General features: G+C 38.5%; 1 protein-coding gene across 2 annotated transcripts in view; it reads right to left on the reverse strand.

The window, feature by feature from the left end:
- Positions 1 to 24,226, reverse strand: part of MTMR7 (myotubularin related protein 7) — a 105,807-nt gene that overhangs the window by 52,315 nt on the left and 29,266 nt on the right. For both annotated transcript variants that reach the window (XM_070598290.1, XM_070598289.1), the window contains exons 2-4: positions 11,486 to 11,608; positions 10,191 to 10,353; positions 3,176 to 3,333 (exon numbers count right to left, since the gene is read on the reverse strand). In XM_070598290.1, coding sequence (XP_070454391.1) covers positions 3,176 to 3,333; positions 10,191 to 10,353; positions 11,486 to 11,608 — 444 coding nt within the window. The remainder of the gene's footprint in view (positions 1 to 3,175; positions 3,334 to 10,190; positions 10,354 to 11,485; positions 11,609 to 24,226) is intronic.

Here is a 24,226-nt window from a genome sequence, read left to right on the forward strand (position 1 = left end):
AATTTGGCAATATCTAGTAAGGAAAAATCCAGATACTGTCTAACTTAGAAATTCTACTCTTAGGTAGAAACTCACAATATACTATAAGTCGTATATAAGCCAGTTAACAGCTTTTTTTGTGATGGTATAACAAAAAAGAGAGAGAGAGAGAAAAGAAAAAGAATAAATAATTGTTTTAAACTATGGCATATGTGTAAAATGGAATTTAATACAACTATGAAGAATGAATGAAGGAGAGCTATGGGCATCGACAGTCACTTCACTACTCTGTGTCTTGGACAGTCACTTCACTTTTCTGTGCCTGAGTTTTGCCATCTGTACAGCACGGATAATAACACACCTCCACCCAGGACTGCTAACACTTGTCAAGTTTTTAGAACATTGCCTGGCATTATATATACGTTTGTTAAATGAAATGAATCTTACAAATACAACGAGCAAAAAGTCAAGTTTCAGTGAACTATATTCAGCATGATACCAGTATAGAAAGTATAAAAAAAGACAAAAAATACTACTACACATTACTACTGAACAAATGCAGAAATGTTATAAATAGAAGCAAGGGACCGATAATGCCAAATTGCAGTCAGTGACACTGGGGCAGGAGGTGATTCGGAGAGAACATTAGGGAGGTTCAACAGCATCCGCCACGTTTGTCCTTACACAGTACGTTGGCCCCTGCTGTTCATTATTCTTCAAAGTTTTGTGTGCGCCATAAGCGTGGAATAATAAATAACATTTTAAAAAGTGAAGAATAATCAATCGAAGAAAAACATGAGGATGCGTACTTCCAAAATTATTACAGGTAAATACAGGAAAAAAACTATCCAGCTACAGCTACACGTGGAGGGAAAAAGATGACTAGCAAAACGCACAGTATCTAGAACAATAGCCAGATCCCAGTGACTGCAAAAAGAGATTTTCAGACTGAGTAAAAATCAAAATCTAGTCATACCTGATTTTAAAAAGACAAAACATTCCACTCGCACAACTCAAAGATAATGACTGTTGGATACTTTTTAAATAGACAAAGTATGAATATAGGAAGGTTGAAAATAATAGGATAAATAGAGCTCTATCAGACAAATGCTGACAAAAGAAACAGTAGAAATATAATCATACAAAATAGAATTCAAAGTGAAAGCATTCACAGGAAAAAGGGACATTTGAAGTTGACAAAAAAGAAAAATACACCAAGCAGATGTCCTAGACCGTTATGTGCTAAGCAGCATAACTTCAAAATGCATAATGCAAACACTTTAGAAAAGTAAGGAGAAAACATTTAAGGAGCAATCACAATGGGAAATTTTTCACATACCTCTCAGAAATCAAGTGAGCAAAGGACCATAAATAACCTAACAGCTCAATTTAGATAGAAATAGAATTTCACAGTCAAGTAACAGAAAATACAAGCTTTTACTTCTCTAAACATTGATAAAAATTAATCAAATACTGTGTGTTTTATGAAGATATAAACTTTCAAAAGTTCCCTAAGGTTGGGGCCCGCCCCGTGGCCGAGTGGTTAAGTTCGCGCGCTCTGCTATGGCGGCCCAGGGTTTTTTCGGTTCGGATCATGGGCGGAGACATGGCACCACTCATCAGGCCACGTTGAGGTGGTGTCCCACGTACTACAACTCGAAGGCCCCACAACTAAAATATACAACTATGTACCAGGGGGATTTGGGGAGATAAAGCAGGAAAAAAAAAAAGATCGGCAACAGTTGTTAGCTCAGGTGCCAATCTTTAAAAGAAAAAAACAATTCCCTAAAGTTCCAATCCTACTGGTCACACACCAGACAAAGGAATAGAAATTAACAAACAAATACTGATCAAAAACAAAACCATCGGGGCGGGTCCCGTGGCTGAGTGGTTAAGTTCGAATGCTCTCCTTTGGCGGCCGAGGGTTTCGCTGATTCGGATCCTGGGCGTGGACCTGGCACCACTCATCAAGCCATGCTGAGGCGGCCTCCCACATAGCACAACCAGAGGCACTCACAGCTAGAATATACAGCTATGTACTGGGAGGCTTTGGGAAGAAGAAGAAGGAGAAGAAAAAAAAGATTGGCAACAGATGCCAGCTCAGGTGCCAACCGTTAAAAATAAATAAATAAACAATCAGGATTCAAAACGTGAGGCCAGAAAAGGTCAATTAACAGGAGATAAGCTATAAACGGTCCATCAGCACATACAAAGCTACAAATCAAGAAATAAAAGCATGCAGATTAAATCAAAATGAGAAATCACTTGTCCCACTCTCAAGTTGTCATTTTAAAATGTTATAAAATGTTTATTGACAGGGAACACACACAATATGCTGTGTGAAGAAAAGCAGAACACAAGGCGTATTTCATTTGATTTAATTTTTGTTATATACATTTGAAGAGTTCCTTTTCTTCTATAGTTTCCAATTTTAAACGATGAAATGCATTATTTATATAAGAAAAGTTATTAAATGATGCAGATGAGAAAAAAAACTGAAGGAAAGTTTTAAAAGCCAATAGGAGAACATTAGGGCAACGGGACGTGGCTGTTTCATCTTTTGTCTCTCTTTTGTAAACTCTCTGCAATGTTCTTACATTATTTTATTACTTAAAATACTTAAAAAATGAATAGGGAAACCAACACTGATTTGCAAGTCCAGCATTAGGGAGAGTAGGGGATGAATTCTGCCACTCCTGCTTCCCTTCCTCTCTATAATCCTCTCTGTAAGTGCAGACACATTTCTCCACATTCCTCTAGGGAAGCGTCTTGGTGACCTTGTGTACCAATCAAGAGTTCAGTGAGTACAGAGAGGAGCTGGTGCCAAACTGCCATCAGAGTCTCTGTGACTTCCCCTCTAATCACTCACTGTACTATAAAAAGACTCGATGGGAGAACGAGGTCCTGGCCGGCTCTCCCACCAACTGCCTGGCCGTGAGGTCCACTGCTGGGCCTCTCTGGGTTTCCATTTCCTCAACCATTAGGAGATGAGTGTGGAGGCCTTGTCCAAACTTTCTGATTCTAGGTAGGAAATATATCCAGCAAAATAACCAAGGGAGACTGGGAAACTCATACATTTGTATCTACAAAAAGCTATAAAAACTATAGGAAATCAAACAGAAGTCATGGAAAGCTATGTAAAATCATGCTTTCGTGTGGATTAAGTATCTGGATTTTCCTAAACGGCTCCACTCACTCTGTAGTCTCTATTCACATCGCTGAGCTGCCAATAATCATCAGGGAGGCCCATTCGTTTGTATTCTTCACTGAGATCGATCAGCATCCAGCCTTGCTCTCTTTCTTCTTTATCCAGCTTGGGGTTGAATGAAAAGCAGTATAACTCCTCATATTTCACTGCAAGAAAGGGGAGAATAAAGCCAAATTAAGTTAGTCAAAGCCAGAACTAAATCTCCCCCAAAGCATTCTGCCCAGGGTGGAGTACACCGGGGGCCAGACCAGTTCCTCACTCCTTGCTACATTCCAGGGAGTGCCCCGTCTCTGTGGGCAGTGTCACCCACCTCCTCCCAGCAACGACAAGACAACCTTGGGACAACCAGACTCAACTTTGCAAGAGCTTCTTTGCTTTCAGAAACAAGGCCTTCTCCATTTTGCGCCTTTTTTTTTTTTCAAGTTGCTTTTGAAAGCGAATATATTTTCCAGATCACATAAAGTATGGAGCTTAAAAATTAATGAAGAGTGTCTGTATTCATTAGACACCAAGAAATCAATTTGTTTATATATATCAAGCTTGGATTTGGGACAGCTTCTCAGAGGCAGAGGCCCAGGCGACTGCCACATTTTGATGCTCATGGTATTAAAAAACAAAGAACAAAACAGTTGAACAAGCTATGCAATATATTTAAATGTTTGCACTGAAAACACCTGAACTTTTAACAAGTACATAAATGTCATAATTGTACTGCTCATACAATATTTATAGGATTCATAAAAAAAAATCAATTCATAACGGATGGCACCCTGAGCATGAGGGGCAAGTTGAAGAATGTATGATCAGCTGAAGAAGACTTCTTTCAATTCTGCCAGGATCTCTCTGTTTTTATGTATTGCCTTTTACGCTTGTGAGGCCAGGCCCACTAGCCCTCCCCAATAAGATCTAGGATTTGATTTTCTTGCTCTGGCCTTGCCATGTTGAAAGAAGCATCTAGGCCAGTGCTGTCCAACAGAAATATAACATAAGCCACATATGTCATTTAAAATGTCCTTGTAGCAAGATCAAAAAACTAAAAAGAAACAGTGAAATTAATTTTAATAATATATTTTATTTAACCCAATAAATCCAAAATATTATCACTGCAACATTTATAGAATGTAAAACATTAATATTTTATATATTTTGTTTTGTACTGTCTTCAAAATTCCGTGTGTATCTCACACTTACCACATCTTAGTTCAGACTAGCCACATTTCAAGCCCTCAATGGCCACTTGTGGCTAATGACTAGTGACAAGTGCAAATCTAAGCACTTCTGGTGACAATAAATCGTGACTGATACTCACTGAGCCCTTGTTTCATTCCAGATTCTGTTCTAATTAAATGTATTAACCCATCTAGTAGGCACCACGACAGGCCACATTTTACAGATGAGAAATCTGGGGCAAAGGGAAGTTGAGAAACACTCCCAGGGTCACACAGCTAGTTAACGAGGAGTCAGGATTTAAATTAGACAATCCAGCTGTACAGTGCATGCTCCTAATCCCCACATACACTGCTCCTCCAACGCAGACCCTTCTCTCTTCTCCCCAGATGGACCATCTTTTCTTTCCTCGTTCCATCCCCCAATCTTCCTGTTTTTCTCCAACAGATTTCTTTCTCCTCATAGTTTTCTTAGGTCCTCTCATTTATTCCTTAACTGATAGTGGCATTCAGCATGGACAATGAAAGGCTCCTAAACATGTATATCTGCAGGCCCTGTGAAGGATCTCACCATCAGCAAAAGGCTGCAGGAACACAGGCAGCCTAAGATCAAAACTCGCTTTCAAGTTTGTTATGATTACTATTGAAATGACTCATTATCCACAAGGAAGACGAAAGATAAGGGGCATATGTTAAGTACCAGGCTTTCCTCATGAGACATGTACGTACTCTTTCTCGTAAAAAAGAAGTGAGAGGACTGTGGAGTATCAGTGAGATAAGCTAGGTTCTATTTCAGTCTCTCTGGATGTCATTTTTCTAAACCTTAAATTTTAGAAAACTAGCAATTCCAACAAATAAGAAATACACGCATACAGGTACATGCACAAACAAACACAGAGTAGACACTTTCAGTAAAAACTGTTTCTTGTAATCTTAGCTAATTGAGCTGACGGCATATAAAATTGAGATCCTGTTCTGGGAACAGCTGGCTTGACACTGACACAACTTTTCCATCTCTAAGTACCATTTTTATGACTCAGGCTTCTGATATCATAACGTTAACCGCAAATGCAATTTGTTTAAGATGCCAAAAGAATCTCTTGAGAAAGCCTCAGTTCCCTCCATGAAAGAAGTTCAGTTAATGACTATGGGGTAATAATGGAAGTTAAGCTGCTCTTATTAAATATTTACAAATAGGTTTAAAGGTAGAAGAAGAAATCCATTCTAGGACTACAGATGGTTTTCTGGGTATGGGCTCATGCTTGTTGTCATGGGGAAGAGGCCAGGAAACTGTATATAAGTTAAAGCAAGAACAATTTACAAAGACATTAAGAAGATCACTCTTGGATTGAGAGACATCAGAATAAGTTGCCACTGAAGTTATGAAATTTTTTTCTTTCAGTTATTTTTAGGGAAAAGAGTGATCAACCATCCCTCCATCCCAATTTACGTAAAATTCTACACGAGGACAGAGAAAGCCCCATATATGTCAGCCAAACTCAGTCCTGCTAATGTGGGCAAGCTTCTTACCCAGAGGCCAGCCCTGGAGAAGCCTTCAGCTGAGCGCTACCTACCCTGAGTAATCAAAAAGTACCATCCACACAGATGTGAATTTTACTCAATATTTCCCATTCACAATGTTCTGTTCCCCTCACTTCCATCTCCTCCAACATATATGGCAGAATTTTTAGTAATTGGCAGGGAGCTAAGTTAAAAACAACTACAACAGAAGCAGAGCTAGAAAAATCTCTAGTCTTTACAGAATCTGAACTGAGAGAAAATATGTGTCTGCTTCAGGAAGGTCAAATCCCTGATTTTTTACCCACTCTTAAAACAGACATGTTAAATACTCCACTGGCTTTCCACATCACAAAGTTTGAGCCATCACATCTGACATCTTCTGCTGTTGGTGACAGCAGGTTTCAACAGGAGGTACACTGAAGGCCTCACCCCAAGGGGCCCCATCACTCAGAGGGCACAACGGCTCCTCCAACAGCAATCAGATACTCAACATGCCTCTGGACTGGGGGAGTAAGCTGAATGTGCATCTCCAATTTTTAAAAATTTCAGAAAAAGTTAAGTGGAAGTCATTCTAGTATTTACTTTGTTTACATACTTAAATCATATAATTGCTAAACAAAGGCAGACTTGAACGTTTTCCTATCTATTCAGAAAGAAAAATGACAATTTCTAAAATACTATGTTAAATTAAGAATGAGTAGCATTTCAGCTATGTTTCTAGGGAAAATAAATCAGTGTTTCAGGACTAAGTAGACAGCATAAGCTCAACTCGAGCCTAGAGATGCATGTCTTAACTTACTCTTTTATTTTAGCACTGTCGTTCCTCATGTGCTCCTCAACACAGGGAACACGTGTCAATGCAATCCATTCAATACCTACTGCAACACCTCACCCTCAGATAGTCCCACTTCCTGCTTCCGGGAGAAGATTTATACCCTCAAATGGAAACTCTTTCAACTTGGAAACACCAAGTCTACCAATGGCCCTGTCTCTGCACCCAACCTCTGCTCCTCCCCTGCCATAAAAAAGGAAAGGGTGTTCATTCCACCAAATACGAGAGCTGTGGGTAAAACAAAGCAATTAGGGAAGAAAAAAAGATAACCTAGCTTGTTTCCCAGGTATCGGGCTAAAGCTTATGAAAACAGAATATTCAGGGGAAAACATATGGAAGAAACCTCTCTCATTATCAACTAACTGGGAGAAACAAAATGTAATTTAATATTAAAATCAAAAGTACTTTGAAAATTGAAAGGAAACTTGTAACAACCAATGTAAAACCTGAATACTACAATTATATCATTGATTGTTTCCCCTATGTAAATTAAAAAAGAAATGAAGGAAAAACAAAGATAAACTGGCATCAGCAGAATGTGAAGGGAGGGTAAAGTCACCAGCAGGCATGAGAAGGACATAGAAACATGGGGTTATTTAGAACCAAAAGTAATGACTGAAAATAAGATTTGCTCCAAATGCTCTGCTAAATTCAGGAAACTTAAAATAAATGTAGTTGAAAACCATTTAAAGAAAGGTGAGAAGATAACACAGCTATTATGGGATTTTGCATATTTAAAATAAAAATCATGAGACCTTTCCTGTCTACTTTCAATAAACAACTGCTGAATTAAATATTAGGATTGTGGAAGCTAACACTTAGTGGAAAAGAGCTACTGGACTCAGAGATTAATATCATCAATAAAAAGGAAATTACCATGGTAAAAATTGCCTAAGCACCAATGACTCAGACAAAGACAGTAAAAAGTTAAATTAAGCAAATAAGACTAGATCGATTATGAGATTTTTTTGAATCATAAAAAAATAGCAGAAGAATTTAAGATGAAGTGAAAAAAGAAAATTGTAGTTTAGTAGAAATGGGAAAATAAACAAAAGAGATGGTTTAAATGTTAAAGGGCCCACAAACACTACAGAGAGAAAGATAATTGATACAAAAATAAACAGCAGGAGGCAAATCAGAGGGAGGAGAAAGGAAAGAACATGGGAAAAATGGAAGCCCTCTGAGAAATAGGGGTGTTTCCATCAGAAAAATGTATATCCTTATTAGTACCTCGGATCTATGGAGTTAATTTATTTTCTCATTTGGGCCACATCTTTATTTTAATCTAAGTTATTTCCTTACTAAGAATTAAAGTGTTTGCTGAACTTGGCTATGTAACTTTTTACTAAGATCTAAGACCAATTTCTTACCAATCTTACGTAACACAAAAGGCAAAGAAATAAAATCTTGCCAAATTTTCTAGTAATTTGATTTACTTTTATACCAGAAACCTTAATTCAGGAAAGAGAGAATCTTGAGAGCTTTGAAAATATCTCCTCCATAAGCCTTGACTGAAATGAACTTCCAAACATTTCTTCTTTTGTAAAAAAAATTTTGTCCTCTGCAGAAACTTGTAGGTAACTGTGTCCATAGAAAGAGCAGAAAGTACGTGATTTGTCTCGGCAACTAACCAGAGTAACCAGAGAGCTACATTGTGCTACTAGAATTCAATTTATACCCCACATACCCACCCCCCGATATACCTAGAGGAGGGAGAAGGTGTCATCTGTAAAAGACCCTCGGGTGGTTCTAATAAGACACTCCTACCCCCAGCTGAGACCCCCTCCACCGTTCCCCACCTCCACTCACATCCAAACCCAGCTTCCAAGGTTATAAGCTGTAATATGACCTAATTTTAGCATTGCCTTTAACATTAAACTGTGAAACTGCTTGGGTTCTATTTCATCTTCCCACACTTGTTACAGTACTATGTTTTATGTAAACTGTCATTTCTAATCCCAACGTTTCAAAATGCTGCTGGCTTTTTAAAATCTTCTAAGGTAATGGCTTTAATTCAATTAGTTAGTATAGTTTCCTTTTTTGGTTTCTGGCTACATCTAATACCTAACTTCCAAAACTCCATCTTTAAGAAAAAGTGTCTATTTGTAAAATTGGAGGAACAGAGTGATAGTGCTCTCTGGGGACCCTCTCAATGCAAGTCCTGGCGCTCGCTGTCACCAGGGGCCACAGCCCTCAGGGCCATTCTGATGTTCCAGGCACTCAGCCCTTTCCCAGCTCTCTGGGCTATTCCTAAATCCCATTAATCCGGTCAGAGCACATTTATTATCCAGTACGTCCATTAATCAGTGACACAGAAATTGCTGGCACACAACTCTCCTCACTTCTCTGCTGCATGCAACCTAATGTACATCTTCCCAGAACTTCTGTTCCAATTATAGTACACCCTCTGATGAAAAGTTCAACTGCCTTCCTGGCTAATAACTCTGCAGTTCTGTTCAACACGAAGATGAAAAGCCTCAACCAGCTGCCTGGAAAGGGGAGCAAAGTAAAGACAAAATTATCAGATTTTAACAGCTCCCTGGTATCATTTGCACTAAATTTCAGCTCTTAGCTATCTGCAGACGCTAGAGCCATATAAGAAACTGAGGACTCAACCAAACGCCTTGAAAAGTTTATAATCAAACTTCTTGTCCTGAATCCAAAAGCATTTAGCAAAGTAACTATAAGCACATATCCTATTTCCCTTATTAATGACTTCTGTGTAACACTACCATGGATATTTCCTCTATACAACTGACCTCTTTTCACTGTCTTCTCCCAAGAAACTTAGATGTGTATTTCTTTCAAGCAAAAGAACACCACAATTCATACAAGCCACACTGAGAGACTAGAAAACTATAAATCTGAAGACCCCAAGACAAGGGCTATAACAAGAGAGTAACTGAGCACAGATTTCTCAAATCAACCAAACATTCTTCCCATGATTCAGGATGTTTGGTTTAGGAGAATCAACATATCCATACTCTGAATATTCACTGATGCTAACAAAGGTCTAGTTGGACCAACCTTGGGAAATACGTATTACTATCAAAAAACAACAGAAACCAAACCTTAAAAGCCCCAAAAGGAGGAAAACTGCACTAGAAGTGTCTGATAACAATGTTTTCCACACAAAACATTTGTCAGTTTTGTCTTAGGCCTCAATCAAGGGGGCTCAATTACCACAGTATCAGAAGGTAAAATTTTAAGATGATTTCACACCAAAAGAAAAACACAGTAAGCCCCCATGAAATAAAGTGAATCCTGAGAATAATGAAAGAGGTCCATACAGTAAACATCTCAGGGAGAGACTCTAAAAGACAAAGAACTATATGATTCAGATGTCTTGGCGTTATCTGACGACAGGGACAACATATCATTCCTGAACCACTATAATTCTTAAGCACTATACGTATTTCTTGAACATGATTTGTGCATTTCTTAAGAGTGGGTCCATATTAAATGATGAGTTCCTCAGTCCTACCTGGCCTTGCAAGGCGTATCAGAGAGATGTACACATCGTGGCAATCTCTTTCCTGCGGGATGATGAGTTGCAACAGCTGAAAGTTCTTGCAGCGAATAAGCAGAGGGCAGCCAGTAGCGGTTGTTGCCTGTTTTTCTATGGTGGAAATCTGACTGTGAAGGATCTACAACCAAAAGTTCGTGTGGAGAAGCGAAGCACAAATAACTCATAAATATGACAAGGAGTAACACAGATCTCTGAGCCACAGAGAAAGACAAGGAACACTCCCAACCTTCAGCTGGTTCAACAGCTGACTGAGAGGACGAAAACTGAGATGTTTTGGGGAAAAACCAACTGTCTAAATTTATAAATTTATTTTTCAATACCAAGCCTCCTGATATGCAGGCTAATTATTTGGAGCAAACTATTCAGCATATAATTTTGCACAAGTCCAGGTAAGGAAACATTTTGGTAGTCAAGTGTTAAATGCATTTAATAGCTAAAATTAAATAAGGTCAGGAGAAGTTAGTAAAATAAACCTTTGCAATGATCAAAAGTTAGAGATGGCTCCGCTGGGAGGTGCCACCATGCTCCTTAATTCCACATGGAATGCTCAAGTTCAATAGCAACTTGAGATTGTTGTTTTCTAAGCTGTTGGTGGTCAGGCAGGCTGCAGAAGACATTTATTTTAAGGAGAATCATGCTGAGGCGCATCTCTCTGGTGTTTAGGAGGGTTTCTGCTCGTCCTCAATGGCAGCACTTCATTCTTTAAATTCCTCTCCACTAAGTAGTACCTGCCACCTTCTGTTGAAAGCATAACTATGCCTACGGAATACAGAAAAGAGAAAATCTACAATTCAGGCATTCTGGTTCGGGTCATAGCATCACGGTTGGATGGCTATATAAAATAAGAACTATCTAATAGTCTCATTTAATAAAGTAGCCAAAATACCTCACGATGTGACTCTTCCTGAGTCTTTTTTATGTCTTTTTTAAATTATCAGCAAAGTAGAGACAACATAATAAAATGACTAAATGGCCTGTATTATGTGACATGAAGCACTTGTATCTCTGGCTATTTCTAGGTCTATCTTTGAAGATATTCAAGTAATTAGCATTTCAAATGAATAAGCAGACCAAGTAGATTTGTCTCTGAACAGAGAAGGGCAAAGTTCCCATCCCGAAAACAGTCCTCGGAACACCCAAACAGCAGAAGCCCACCCACCTCACCCTGAGGATAAACAAAAGAAAGCAGGACCAAACTTTTCACTTCAAACAACGGAAAACACGTAAAGCCAAAAATAAGGAACACATACCCATGTTTCTTTTCTTGTGTCAGGTGCGTTTTCCACGAATATGACATGAGTAGCTGTCAAATATAAAGTCCCCAGGGCTGCTTTTTTAGAAGATATTCGATCCACCAAGCGCACGTTTTCGACCTAGAGAAATCAGTTTGACAGAGTCATAGTAAATCAAAAGAGCTATTCACAGAAATAACTAATAAGTAGGCAATCTCGTACTTACTCCAAAGTACAATTTTGAGAATTCTCCCAATAATAAAAACCAAAACTTACCCCCTTAAATTAATTCAGCCTCAGAGTACGATTCTGTATATCAAAAGATTAAAAACTCACCAACTACATAAATACAACCTTAAATGTACCACTAAAGATTTACAGGCCCTGTTCTTTAAGAATACTCTTTCTTTGTTCTAAACAGGTCAGCATTTTTATTTCACTGTAATTATATAATTCTAATTTAAGGCAGGAAGTACATGCATCAAAGTTCTGAGTTTACACAGTAACTGTTTATGAACTACATTCTATTAAAAAGAAAATAACGGGGCTGGCCCCATGGCCGAGTGGGTAAGTTCGAGCGCTCCACTTCGGCAGCCAGGGTTTCACGGGTTCGGATCCCAGGCGCGGTCATGGAACCACTCGTCAGGCCATGCTGAAGCAGCATCCCGTATCGCACAGCTAGAGGCACTCAGAACTAGAATACACAACTATGTACTGGGGCGCTTTGGGGAGAAGAAGAAGAAGGAGAAGAAGAAAAAAAGATTGGCAACAGATGTTAGCTCGGTGCCAATCTTTAAAAAAAAAAAAAGGAGGAAAGAAAATAATGTATTTTCCTATGTGTTTCCCAGTTGTAGAAATAGCCTCAAGACTGTTTGCTTCCATATAAACTAGTAGGATATACAAATACACATATTGAAACAAAAAACATCAAGATATTTCTGCACATTTACAAGGAAAAGCTACCAAATCAAGATGCTCATATCCATTTATAATAAAATCTCTGGAATAAATAGAATTCTCACCACTGAGCTAAAATTTGAGCTGTTAGAAGAGATTTCTGGAAATAATTTTTATCAAGCATATATCTCATATGCAAAGCAATTTCAAGGATATGCACATTGGGATCATTCCAATACGAACTGTAACGGAAATGAAAGAAGGTCTCCACAGGGCAAGTGAAAACTGAAGCAATGATGACTCGAATAAGGCAGAGCCACCTCAACCACCAGATGAAAGTTCCTGTAATGACAACAGGGCTTAACAATGCTACTTGCTAATGCCAAGGATCAACCGTCTACAGACAGACACCAGCTCCACCCACACCACGTCAAGACAGTTACTTGCTTCCATGAGGCAGCTTAGGGACTAGTGAATCCTATCCGCTCCACTCTTAAGTCTAATACAGAGGCTGTGGTCCTGATGTAGTCGGAGAACCCAAGGCTTCTCAACCCCTCCAGGGAACACCTAGAAGGATATCAGGCCCAATGAACACTCCTCAGGTCAACTCCAAGGGCAACAGCACTCAAGACATTCCACTGCCTCTCAGTCTCCTCGGAGCCCTCAGAATGAAACCAGCCTTCGGGGAGTAACATATGAGGCTCCCATCCCACTTCTTCCCAATTTCCAGGGTTCTAATGAAGGAAATAAAGAGTCAGGTCTTCAAAATATATTTTTTTAGTCATATAATTTACTCTGGGGTGATCGCATAGTGCCTGAGGCCTTGTGAATGTCTACGTATATTAAAGATGTTCGTTCAACAACCATGTTCTCAACCGACTATGTTATAGTTCTAAAATCTATTTCTTTGGGGGTGCCCCGCAGCTGAGAGGTTAAGTTTGTGTGCTCCACTTCAGCAGCCTGGGGTTCACCAGTTCAGATCCTGGGCGTGGACCTACATACTGCTTATCAAGCCATGCTGTGACAGCATCCCACATAGAAGACCTAAAATGACCTACAACTAGGATATACAACTATGTACTGGGGCTTTGTGGAGAAAAAAAAAAGAAGAAGATTGGCAACAGATGTTAGCTCAGGGCCAATCTTCCTCGCCAAAAAAAAAAAAGTATTTCTTTTGTTACTGATATGCTCCACATTCTTTCATATGGTTATTCATGGTTGTGTCTCTTTTGTAAATGGTCTTCGTATCATTGGTTTACTTTCCTACTGGTACTCATTATTATATATTCATAAGAACTGCTTATATAGTAAGGACAGTAGCCTATGGCCTAATTTTTATTTGTGTGTTTTATAATTGCCTCTCTACCATGAAGTAAAGAGTAAAAATATATTACCATTATATTTCCTGTAATAATTTGTCTCTTCCTTTCCAGTATTTTTACCTTTTTTTCCACTTGTTTAATGACATTAACCAGAACCTTCAGAATAACAGTAACAGTGGTAACAGCAGTTGCTCTTGTGTTCTGTTTCATTTTTTTGTTTTTTAAATAACTTTATTGAGATATAATTCACATTCCATACAATTCAGCCGTTTATAAGTGTCCTATTGGTTTTTAGTATATTACTAAGAACTAAAGTGTACTATTAGTGTAGTAATGATTTTTAGTCTATTCAGAGCATTGTGTATTATCCCTATTGTGCAACCATTATCACAATTAATTTTAAAACTGTTATTACCCCAAAAAGAAACCCTGTACCCATTAGTAGTCACCCCTCATTTCTCCCCCAACCACCTCAGCACTAGGCAACCCTCAGTCTACTTTCTGTCTCTATGGATTTGCCTATTCTGGACATTTCATATAAATGGAACCATACAATATGTTGTACTTTGTGACTGTTTTCTTTCACTTAGCATCATGTTTTCAATCCAAGTTCACTCATTTATAGAATGTATCAGTACTTCATTTCTTTACATTGCTAAATAATATTGCATTAGATGGATATACCACATTTTTTTAATCCGTTTGTCAGTTGACATATTTGGGTTGTTTCCATTTTTTGGCTATTATGAATAATGTTGCTATGAACATTCTTGTACAAGTTTTTGTGAAGACATACGTTTTCATTTCTCTTGGGTATACAAATACACTAGGAATGAAATTGCTGGGTCATATGGTAAGTCTTTGCTTAACCTTTTGAGAAACTCCCAGACTGTTTTCCCAAAGTGGCTGTACCATTTTACATTCCCATTACCAATGTATCAGGGTTCCAATTTTTCCACATCTTTGCCAACACTTATTATAACCTCTCATTTTTATTTCAGCCACCCCAGTAGGTGTAAGATGGTATCTCAGTGTGATTTTGATTTGCATTTCCCTCATGGTTAATGAGGTTGAGGACTTTTTCGTGTGCACTCGTTTTTAACAGAAACACTTCCAATATTTCTCCATTGAGTTTGATGTTGATATTTTTTAATAACGCTGTGAAAGTGACCTATTCTTAGTTTACTAAAAGTTCTGATTTTTGAAAATTAAGAACGAATATTATGCCTTTTTAATATATATTTGGATGAATATTTGCTTTTTTACTTTAGTCCTATGTTATCAATAATAGTAATAGATTTCTTAATATTTAAAGAAGTCTGATTCCTGGTATGTGACCAACTTGAAATTGGTGTATTGATGTTTTAACATTCCTTATATTTTATCTGCTTTAATGGTTTGGTTTTGCTTTTGTTTTCATTTTTGCTTTTTTGCACCTATGCTTTCAAGAGACATTGGCATGTACGAGCCTATTGTGATCCTTTGATCAGGAGAATTCATCATGGTTATGACTGCATCAACTAATTTAGAAGATTTCAACATACAAATTATTTATTATTTGAAACAAATATAGGCACTTCTTTATACAGAAATAATTCTTTCAATTTCTTATATGGTTATGGTCCTGGTTCTGTTCAATCTTTCCATTTTCTACTAAATCTCATTTTGACACCTATTTTCTTTAAAAATTATCTTCTAATTGCTGGTTTTCAAATTCTTACAATCTTTTAATTCTTATCTGTGAGTAAATTCCTCTCTTGATCCTCGGTCTCATTCCTAATATTATAAATTATGTTCTGACTTTTTTGTCATTAGATAGGCAAAGATTTTTCTTCAAAGTAATGGATCTTGGATTTATCAATTTAATGATTTTTCTCCTTTCTCATTGTTAATTTCTGCTTGTTTTTGTTAAAAAATGTGCTAACTTGCTTTCCTTGGGTATATCACATAGGGTTTTTTTGTTTCTTTGTTCATTTCTAAATTCTCAGGTTTAATAGCCAGCTCATTAATTTTCATTCCTTTTGTTTAATAACAAGTTTTTAAGTCCAATCATTTTCTTCCAAGTAAATCTTTGGCTGAATCTTATGAGTTTTGAATGCAGTATTATCACTCTTACTTTCTAAATAGTCTATAACTACAGTTTTTATTTCTTCTTTAACCCAAGAGTTTTTAAGGAGAATATTTTTCAATTCCCATGTGACTGGATTATTTTATTTAAACTTTTGTCATTAAGTATTTTATTTTGAACTAACTATAAGAAAGATATTATGGAAGAGAGTTGTGAGAGGAGAAAAGCAAGGGGATATCCTATTTTGGGGACATTTCTATGGGAAAAAATTCATTTACACGTTAAAATGTACCTATCTAAATTAAGCAGAGGCCCAGCAGTGATATACCAGTTAACAATATCTAAAAAATGGAATGTAAATAATTTTCCCTGTACTTAGGACTAAAGGAACAAAACTTTAGTGGGATAATCATATTGAATATAAGATATTTTGAGGCAAAATTATTTAGTATGGATTATTCTCCCTATAGAATGAAGGAAGCAACACTACTTAGGTTTTTTTAGAAAACCTCAGTGGAACAGAACAAAGTTCTCAAATGGTGGTAGATTAGAATACTTGAGATTTTTCCAGGTCTTTTTGTTAACTTTGGATGCTGCTGCAGGAAAATTACATTTCGAAATTTGGCAATAGTTCTTACAGGTCCCACAGCTGTCAAAAGTAATTCTAAAGTAGAGAGAAGAAAAAAATAATAATAAGGGAAACAGTAACAGCATGATTTCCCAGTGACGTGCAGCACCAAAAGAAATGAGGAATAAAAACTAAACTTCAGTTGTCTGAGAAATTCTGTGATGGTAGGATGCACTGCTCAGGGGCCACTGCCTGCTTTACAGGAAGACAGCCAGAACGTTCTTGACTGTGACTCTAGAGTCAGTTAACTCTAGATAAAATGAAACGAATCTCAGAGTTTGGGCATTATCCTGAAGACTCACTGGTTCAATAATTCTGCCTCATTTGTTCAGCTAACTTAATTGTATCTCATCTACATACATAATAAGCTATACGGTAATAAGGCCTCTTTCATTCTTGGAGAGATATGACTCTTAGGAAGCTACAAGCTTCTCTAGACAAAATTATTGCAATTCATTTGCACGCTCCTAGGAGCACCATGCTTAAGACATACCAGGTATTCATGCTTTGCAAATGGCAGTTCCTCTACGCAAAATGTATCACAGTCTATATTTAATTCTTGGGCGTACACTGAAAGTAGAAGGTGTTTTATGATAAGAAAACTTCTACGGTACGAAGCCGTGTGTCATTTAATTGGCACTGCTTTTGTCTCTCTTTGGGGTACAGAAAAGTTTGGTGTGTCTTACAGTCACTGATATCTTGGATTTGCTGAAATGCAGTTGAGTTTGTAGTCACTGGCTTACAAATGATACTTGAAACCATGAGACTGAAAGAGGTTACCTAGGGAGAGCATGTAGAGTGAGAAGAGAAGAGATCTGAGGAAATCCAATGTTTAAAGCTCTGATGGAAGACGAGGAATGAGAAAAGCAAACTAGAAAGGAACGGCCAGTTAGCAGGAAAATCAGGAGAGCGTGCTGTCAAGGGAGAGTGTGCAGAGGGAGTGGTTTAATAAGGGCAGAGAGAGTGTTTATGCCGAATGCTGCTGAGAGATCAAGCAGGCAAGAACTGTAAAATACCCATTGGATTCGGTGAAGTGGAAGATGCTAGTCACCTCAGCAGAAGCGGTCCTGGGAGCACTGGCCTCAGAAGCCATGACACAGCAGCTGGAGGAGTGAACTCACGGGAGCTGAGAAAGCAGAGATCCTACTCTCTGTAGAAGTGGGGTTGGGACCGGGCAGAAGCCAGAGGGGAATAGCCTGACCACTCAAACTCCATCCCAGAGCAGCAAAAAAGCCAAAGCATACGAAGAGCTCTCCAGAAGTAACTGCTATGTGAAGACATTTTAAAGAAGGAAGCCTATTAGTGTTGCCAATGAGGGGGCATCTCAAATTGTGGGACACAGGAAATAAAACAACTCCCATTAGAAGGAATTTGTGAGAAATACATTTTAAAGGATTAAAGGGGCTGTCCCAGTAGTGCAGCGGTTAAGTTTACATGCTCCGTTGTGGCAGCCCGGGATTCACTGGTTCGGATCCCAGGCACCAACCTACATACAGCTTATCAAGCCATGCTGTGGCAGGCGTCCCACATATAAAATACAGGAAGATGAGCACAGATGTTAGCTCAGGGCCAATCTTCCTCAGCAAAAAGAGGAGGATTGGTGGTGGATGTTAGCTCAGAGCTAATCTTCCTCAAAAAAACAAAAATAAAGATTAGAAAAAGGAGATGAAAATCACTGGGCAAGGATTTGCTCATCCTGCTCATGCTGAAGTCTCCCCAATCCTATGTAGCTTTTCCTCTCGCTTTTAAATCTGGTCTTTCTAAAAATTATGAAAAATATACTTATTTATGTAATGTTTAAAGATTCAGAAACGTAGAAGGAAGAAAACACAATCACCCCTACTCCCATAATCCAAACACAAGCACTGTTAATGTTTTGGCATATTTTAAAAAATATTTATACCTTGAGGCTGGCCTGGTGGCATAGTGGTCAAGTTCATGCACTCCGCTACAGCGGCCAAGGGTTCACAGGTTCAGATCCTGGGCATGGACCTAGCACTGCTCGTCAAGCCCAGCTGTGGCAGTATCCCACATAAAATAGAGGAAGCTTGGCACAGATGTTAGTTCAGCGACAATCTTCCTCAAGCAAAAAGAGGAAGATTGGAAACAAATGTTAGCTCAAGGCCAATCTTCCCCAAAAAAGAAAAAAGAAAGAAAAATATACCTCATTTTAAGCATTGTTTGATTAGGTAGTGAAGTTCTGGGGGGAAATAATCCCCGGATGGGGAGGAGAAGTCTAAGCCCAGTCTTGTGCTTTACCAAGCCTTTCCTTTGCTCCAAATCTTCAGGAGAGTCGGTTACATACCACAGTGCCTTGATGGGCTGGCTAATTAAGCATGGGGCAGGTTTTAATGCTGCATAGCTGTGTGTCATGGAACACGGATGCGTAAATGGATGGTGAAACAATTTACAACCTGAACTATCTCAGTGAGAGCAGAAGATTACGCCAGAGGGGACTGTGAAAATGCAGACCTCCACGAGAGCTGGCAGAAATTCTGGAGAGAGCTTTGGATTTCTGAAGGGAAAAGACTGGGAACGTTCAAAATAATTTTACCAATATCTCATGGGCCAGGCCGATCCCCCAGGCGCCATTTGATTTAAGTAAAAATTACCAAGATGATAATAATAAAAACAATATTTTTAGAGGACTTACTCTCTGTCATGTACTGTGCCATCGCTTTGCATATCTGACCTCAGTTAATCCCCACAATAACCCCAGGAGTTAGGTCCTTACATAATCCCCACTTCACAGTTATGATCAGAGACCTGACAAATTTCCCTAGGTCCTACAAGCAGCAGGTGGCAAGATCAGCCTGGAGCTAAGTTCTGTCTGATCCTAAGGCCCACGCTCATCGTCTACCGAGGCTACAGGCACTGGAGAATGCCTCTGAGGTCATTTCAGCCCTGTTATTCAAAATTAATATGTTTAGGATAATCTATTACTTTAAGCAACTTTATACATGAAATTAGTATTGGAAAATAGAATGCTTTAAGACAAAATTATACTTTAAAACTGTATTCACCAACCACTATCAGAATATTCTTCTTTGAGATAAAGACAGAAAGTCTGGGAATAGGATGGATACAAGAGCCCAAATGTTGGCACAAGGGGACACTCAGGATTCTCAGAACTAATAAAAGAGAGAACACGGAACATCCAATTCCATTCAACAAAGCGCCCATGTGGAGCACCACGTTAGGTCCTGAGAAGAAAGGGGTGAATGAGATTGAGTCTTTGTCTATCCTCAAGAATTGTACAGACTCAAAGGAAAAAACTGCCCCAGTTTAATGGCCTTTTCATTCCCATCCTGCTCTGTTGCGGATACCTTAAGCAAAAAAGGAAAAGGTTTCATCAGCTTTTCTAGGCCAAGGCTGAAAAGCTTCAGTGAGAACACCGGGCCCTACCACAGAGCACTGCCAGGTCAGAAACAGGACACCACAAGTGCGCAACCCAAGTCTGGCTTGGTCCCTCCCTTGCCACCCGGGAATCAGAGGGACTTTGTAAATCACTGACACAGAGCCTCTCTTCAGCAATTCTCCATCGCGCCACCTTCTAATTTCAATCCTAATAGAATACGAGCCTTTACTTTCTACCCTGTAGGTCGAATACTGGACTGCTGAACATTTTGGGTTCCAGAATCATCTCAGACTATCTGTAAGTGTAAAGCTGCTCTGCAGAACAAAGAGTCCAGAGTGCAGGGTAGGGTTACCTTTTATTGAAAAGGACAGAAGGAAAACAAATGGCACTGGCGGCCGGCTTCGCTTGGGCCAAAGACCAAGTCCTTAAGTCCACATAAATTAGGCTAAAGGTCGCTGTCAATCATGAGGGGGAAGAGATCCAGAGGTTACTGAACAGGGAGAAATCAAAATGTCTGCAGAAGCCAAAACCTAAGACAAGTTTATGTTCTAATCTAAGAAAAGCAGCTAGATAAATACTTTGTCGTGCTAAATTTGGTATCATGACATTTTCTAACTCTACCAACTGGAAAAGAAAAGCATTTGTCTGTGAGTCAGGAGGCCTGGGCTCTGATTCTGGTTCTGAAACTGAACTACTGGGCGTGGGTGGTATAGTTACCACATCTAGGTTTTAACATCTATGAAGGACCTAATGGGTATGTCTTTCTCCCTTCCAGCAGGCTGCAGCTCTGACTCAGTGGTACCTTATAGAGAAGCGAGAAGGCACACAAACCACCAACTGTGAAAATACATACAATAATGACTCGCTAGGAAATTCTCCAGAAACTCAGCCACTCAGTAACGTGGTTGGCCAGCAAAACCCTTGTGATTTCCTAAGAAAAGGAAGCACCAGCCTCAGCAGCAAGAGATACCACGACAGTCTCTGAAACTGGCCCCGAGGCTGCACTGATACCCAGCGTTCAAGGCCCCTGGACATGCCAAGCCCGAGCACACCACCCGCTAGCCTGGGAGGGAAGCTGCCTGGGCCACAACTGGCTCCTCTTCAGTCTCCAGGCTCCCATCCCCAATAAGATTTTCTTCTCCTCTTTCCTTCTTTAAGAGTATTAGGAAATGGCTGCCCAGGAATCCTGAAAAACTTGGTAAGGCTTCCTGAATTATTTCTACCTCTGATAATTAAGTATTGTTTGGTTTTAAGTCTGAATTAATGAAGTGTCTTACTGTAGTGTTTAAAATATTTTGGTTGCACTTCTCTAGCAAATGACATCAGACTGCATCATATTTGTTTTAATTGAAGTCCAGTTGACATATACTACATTAGTTTCAGGTGTACAACGTAGTGACTCAACATTTACATATATTACAAAATGATCCCCATGATAAGTCTTGTTACCATCGGTCACTATACAAGTTACTACAATATTATTGACTATATTCCCTCTGCTGTATATTAGATGCCCGTGACTTATTTATTTTATAACTAGGAGTTTGTACTTCCTAATCCCCTTCACCTATTTTGCCCATCCCAACTTCCCCCTCCCCTCTGGTAGCCACCAGTTTCTTCTCTGTATCTATGGGTTTATATCTGTTTTGTTCATTGGTTTTGTTTTTTTGATTCCACATATAAGTGAAACCATATAGTAGTTGTCTTTCCCTGTCTGACTTATTTCCCTTAGCATAACTCCGTCTAGGTCCATCCATGTTGTCACAAATGGCAAGGTTTCATTCTTTTTTATGGCCGAGTAGTATTCCATTGCATGTGTATACCACATTTTCTTCATCCATTCATCTATCAACGGACACTCAGATTGCTGCCCTGTCTTGACTATTGTAAATAATGCTGCAATGAACACAGGGGTGCATATAGCTTTTCAAATTGGTGTTTTCGTTTTCTTTGGACAAATACCCAGAAGTGGAATTATTGGATCATATTGTAGTTCTATTTTTAATTTTTTCAGCAACCTCTAAACTGTTCTCCATAGTGGCTGCACCAGTTTACATTCCCACCAACAGTGTAAGAGGGTTCCCTTTTATGCACATCCTCACCAACCCTTGTTATTTGTTCTCCTTTTGATAACAGCCATTCTGACAGGTGTAAAGTAGTATCTCATAGTAGTTTCGATTTGCATTTCCCTGACGATTAGTGATGTTGAGCATCTTTTCATGTGTCTATTGGCCACCTGTATGTCTTCTTTAGAAAAATGTCTACTCAGATCCTCTGCCCATTTTTAATTGGATTGTTTGTTTTTTTGATACTGAGTTGTATGAGTCCTTTATATATTTTGGATATTAACCCCTTATCAGATATATCATTTGCAAATATCTTCTCTCATTCAGTAGGTTGCCTTTTCATTTTGTTGATAGTTTCCTTCACTGTGCAAAAGCTTTTAAGGGGCCGGCCTGGTGGCATAGAGGTTAAGTTCTCACGTTCCACTTCGGTGGCCTGGGGTTCGCCAGTTTGGATCCCAGGTGCGGACATGGCACCACTTGTCAGGCTATGCTGTGCTAGGCATCCCACATAAAATAGAGGAAGATGGGCATGGATGTTAGCTCAAGGCCAGTCTTCCTCAGCAAAAAGAGGAGGGTTGGTGGCAGATGTTAGCTCAGGGCTAATCTTCCTCAAAAAAAAAAACCTTTTTAGTTTGATGTAGTCCCATTTGTTTATTTTTGTGTTTGCTGCCCTTGCCTGAGGAGTCAGATCCCCCCAAAAATTTGCTAACACCAATATCAAAGAGCTTACCGCCTACGTTTTCTTCTAGGAGTTTCACGGTTTCAGACCTTACCTTTAAGTCATTAATTCATTTTGAGTTTATTTTTGTATATGGTGTAAGAGAGTGGTCCAGTTTCGTTCTTCTACATGTAGCTGTCCAGTTTTCCCAACCCATTTACTGAAGACACTGTCTTTTCCCCATTGTATATTCCTGCCTTATTCTAGATTAATTGACCATATGAACTTATTTCTGGGTTCTCTATTCTGTTCCACTGATCCATGTGTCTGTTTTTGTGCTAATACCATATAGTCTTGATGACTACAGCTTTGTAGTATAGCTTGAAATCAGGGGTTGCAATATCTCTACTTTTGTTCATCTTTCTCAAGATTGCTTTGCCTATTTGGGGTCTTTTGTGGTTCCATACAAATTTTAGGATTATTTTCTCTAGTTCCATGAAAAATGTCATCGGCATTTTGATAGGGATTGCATTGAATCTGTAGATTGCTTTGGATAGTATGGACATTTTAAAAACATTAATTCTTCCAATCCATGAGCACAGAATATCTTTCCATTTATTTGTGTCATCTTCAACTTCTTTTATCAATGTCTTAAAGTTTTCAGATACAGGTCTTTCACCTCCTTGTTTAAATTTATTCCTAGGTATTTTATTCTTTTTAATGCATTTGTAAATGGAATTATTTTCTTAATTTCTTTCTGATAGTTCATTATAAAAACGCAACAGATTTCTGTATACTAATTTTGTACCCTGTAACTTCACTGAATTCATTTATTCATTCTAATAGTTTCTTGGTGGAGTCTTTAGGGTTTTCTATATATAGTATCATATCATCTACAAATAGTGACAGTTTTACTTCTTCCCTTCCAATTTGGATGTCTGTTATTTCTTTTTCTTGTCTGATTGCTGTTGCTAGGATTTCCAATACTATGTTAAATAAAAGTAACAAGAATAGATGTCCTTGACTTGTTCTTGATCTTAGAGGAAATGCTTTCAGCTTTTCATCATTGAGTATGATGTTAACTGTGGGTTTTTCATACGTGGCCTATGACATACGACCTTATGTTGAGGTATGTTTCCTCTATACTCACTTTGTTCAAAGTTTTTATCATAAATGGTTGTTCAATTTTGTCAAATGCTTTTTATGCATCTATTGAGATGATCATATGATTTTTACCCTTCATTTTGTTAATGTGGTGCATCACACTAATTGATTTACAGATATAGAAGCATTCTTGCATCCCTGGAATAAATCCCACTTGACCATGGTATATGATCCTTTTAATGTATTGTTAAGTTCAGTTTGCTAATATTTTGTTGAGAATCTTTGTATGTATGTTCATCAGGGATATTGGCCCGTAATTTTCTTTTTTTGTAATGTCTTTTGTAGTGTCTTTGTAGTAGTTCTGATATCAAGGTAATGCTGGCCTTGTAGAATGAGTTTGGAAGCACTCTTTCCTCTTCAAGTTTTTGAAATAGTTTGAGAATGATTGGTATTAACTCTTCTTTAAATGTTTGGCAGAATTCACCTGTGAAGCCATCTTGTCCTAGACTTTTGTTTGTTGGGAGTTTTTTGATCACTGATTCAATGTCATTACTAGTAATTGGTTTTTTCAGATTTTCTATTTCTTCCTGATTCAATCTTGGAAAATTGTACGTTTCTAGGAATTTATTCATTTCCTCTACATTGTCCAATTTGTTGG

Source organism: Equus przewalskii, chromosome 28, assembly GCF_037783145.1.
Source record: "Equus przewalskii isolate Varuska chromosome 28, EquPr2, whole genome shotgun sequence".
Classification (NCBI taxonomy): Eukaryota; Metazoa; Chordata; class Mammalia; order Perissodactyla; family Equidae; genus Equus; species Equus przewalskii.